The 2,080-nt window shown below is 35.0% G+C and overlaps 1 protein-coding gene across 1 annotated transcript; it reads right to left on the reverse strand.

Moving 5' to 3' along the window:
- Positions 1 to 298: 298 nt before the first annotated feature.
- Positions 299 to 1,055, reverse strand: SMIM38 (small integral membrane protein 38). Its single transcript, XM_063437579.1, has one exon. The coding sequence runs from the start codon at positions 960 to 962 to the stop codon at positions 831 to 833; it is 132 nt and encodes a 43-aa protein (XP_063293649.1). The 5' UTR covers positions 963 to 1,055; the 3' UTR covers positions 299 to 830.
- Positions 1,056 to 2,080: the final 1,025 nt, after the last annotated feature.

Genomic DNA, 2,080 nt, shown 5'->3' on the forward strand with positions numbered 1-2,080 from the left:
ACTCTTTCAGGAAATCCATCGAAACACTAGGTTTCGGGGATGCACAGCAGAGATGGCTGGACAACGATAAATGGTATAATTAAGAAGATGGACCAATCCATAGTAACACTATCACCAGAATGATGTACTTTTATCACATTTCCTGATAATATGTCCAAAGTACATAATATCATGATTAGTCACTTATTAGTCACAGCAACATCATACATTCCTAAATACCTGAAATCAAGTAAAGGGCCATCTTTTAAAGAGGTGTTATACCTAATTTTAGACAACAAATGTCATGCGTTAGCACTCAGACAGCAATCACCTGTAAATTCTAAACTAAAAATGTTTGGAATGTTTGGGATGATGAGACATGTCGTACATATTAATTGTAATCTAGTCCATACTTGGTCACGGATGTTACATAATTTTTGCAACAGCAAATACAATGTATTACCCTTTTATTACTCCATTTTTACTGTGTAGAACAATTATTGCTTTCATCATACAATTGATACTGTTTGAATTATTCATATTGTCTGATAATGTATATTGGATGTATGTTTTTTTTCCCCCTTTTTGTTTTTTCTTTATGTTAATATTACGTTAGAAATGTGTATTTTGAAAAATCTTTTTAATCATGCAAAACATTTGAATAGAAGTAACAGATATAGTTTTTGATCTTTAGACGTGATTCCTTCCAGGCTGGTGGATGGACTGAGGGTCCTCCCTGGGCCAATATTCATCCATTGGCCTCTTGATTGTTGATAATTAATTTTACTATCAATTTGCATAGTTTTCCTTAATGAGACATTTAAACATCAGATGAGACAAACAGAAATGTGTCAGTCATTCTTTAACCTATCAGGATATCTTTTCGCTAGCTTGTAGTCTACGTATTTGCTGAAACAGGACCATAACAGAAATCTGGAGAGGATAATTATAACAAGAATAAACATCAATAGGGCGGATTCCATATCGGACTTTTAGAAATTAATTCAAAACCGTAAACCCAGTAACACACGGTTTGTTTTTATCAGAGGGAGGTGAGTAGTCCGTAAATATCATATGACCATGGTAGTGCAGAGTGGAATTAATATTTCAGACGGATCTGTTAAGGAAAAAAAAGAATGTTTTAAATTGGGGATTTTTCTTAAAACCAACGATTTCTCAACAGTTTTGGTGGATCTAAGATCTAAGCCGAAGAATCTCATATGCATTATTAAAAATAATCATCGTGCATACAATTTATAATTTTTGCTTAATCCAACACCATTCTTTTTGGTAGCATAAAGACCATATCTGAAAAACATCATCAATGTAAACTTTTGACTTTGAAATCATAAGTGCCAGGTAATGCTCTACTATTTCAGTTTGTAGATTGTAAGCTTATGGACAAGGTGTTTCAGAAGCTATCATTTTACTCAATGTGCCTATTCATATAGAATTTAATTTTTTGGCCTCTTATATATACCTGTTGATGATAATAAAATCTTTTTAAAATATCATCAGTTATTTAATTTTTGCGACTCTTCTTCTCTATCTCCTTGTATTTCTCAGTTATACCAGCAGGGCTAGCTATACATTAAGGTAAATAAGGCATTGGCCTACGGTACACATTCAGAGGAGCATTGTGTGTCTCAGAACCAGTGAGAAGATCAAAAGATTCGTCCACCATCCACTTGTTTAAAGGAATACTGCAGAACACTAAAGCACTTCATTGCTTTACGTGTGAAGAGTGTGTCCTTTCTATTTTCTTTTCATTTTACAGATGTGCAGATTTCAATAGAAATTGGCACTTTTTTTTTTATAAATTAACTGTGTTACAACCCCTGTCTGTCCTGTTACTTCCTGGTTTGGTTAGCTCCGTGGAGCTAAACTCAAGAGGCCGCAATTGCCCAGAGCACCTGCCTTACAAAGACTTTTTATTGAGCTGCATTGGGAAGTCTGTGATTGGACAGCCACAGAAAGTCTGGGTGGGGTTAGAAGGGGAGGGCTTACAAAGGACGCAGAGGACGCATGTTCTTTATTGGGGGTAAATCTATTAGATAATGATTTTTGGGGGGCAGTGAAGTATCCCTTTAAGGTGTGAGCA

This window comes from Pelobates fuscus, chromosome 12, assembly GCF_036172605.1.
Source record: "Pelobates fuscus isolate aPelFus1 chromosome 12, aPelFus1.pri, whole genome shotgun sequence".
NCBI classification, from domain to species: domain Eukaryota; kingdom Metazoa; phylum Chordata; class Amphibia; order Anura; family Pelobatidae; genus Pelobates; species Pelobates fuscus.

What these genes read in the sequence shown, in the direction of transcription:
- SMIM38 (XM_063437579.1), bottom strand. Translation starts at nt 962, where the DNA reads ATGGAATCCGCCCTATTGATGTTTATTCTTGTTATAATTATCCTCTCC.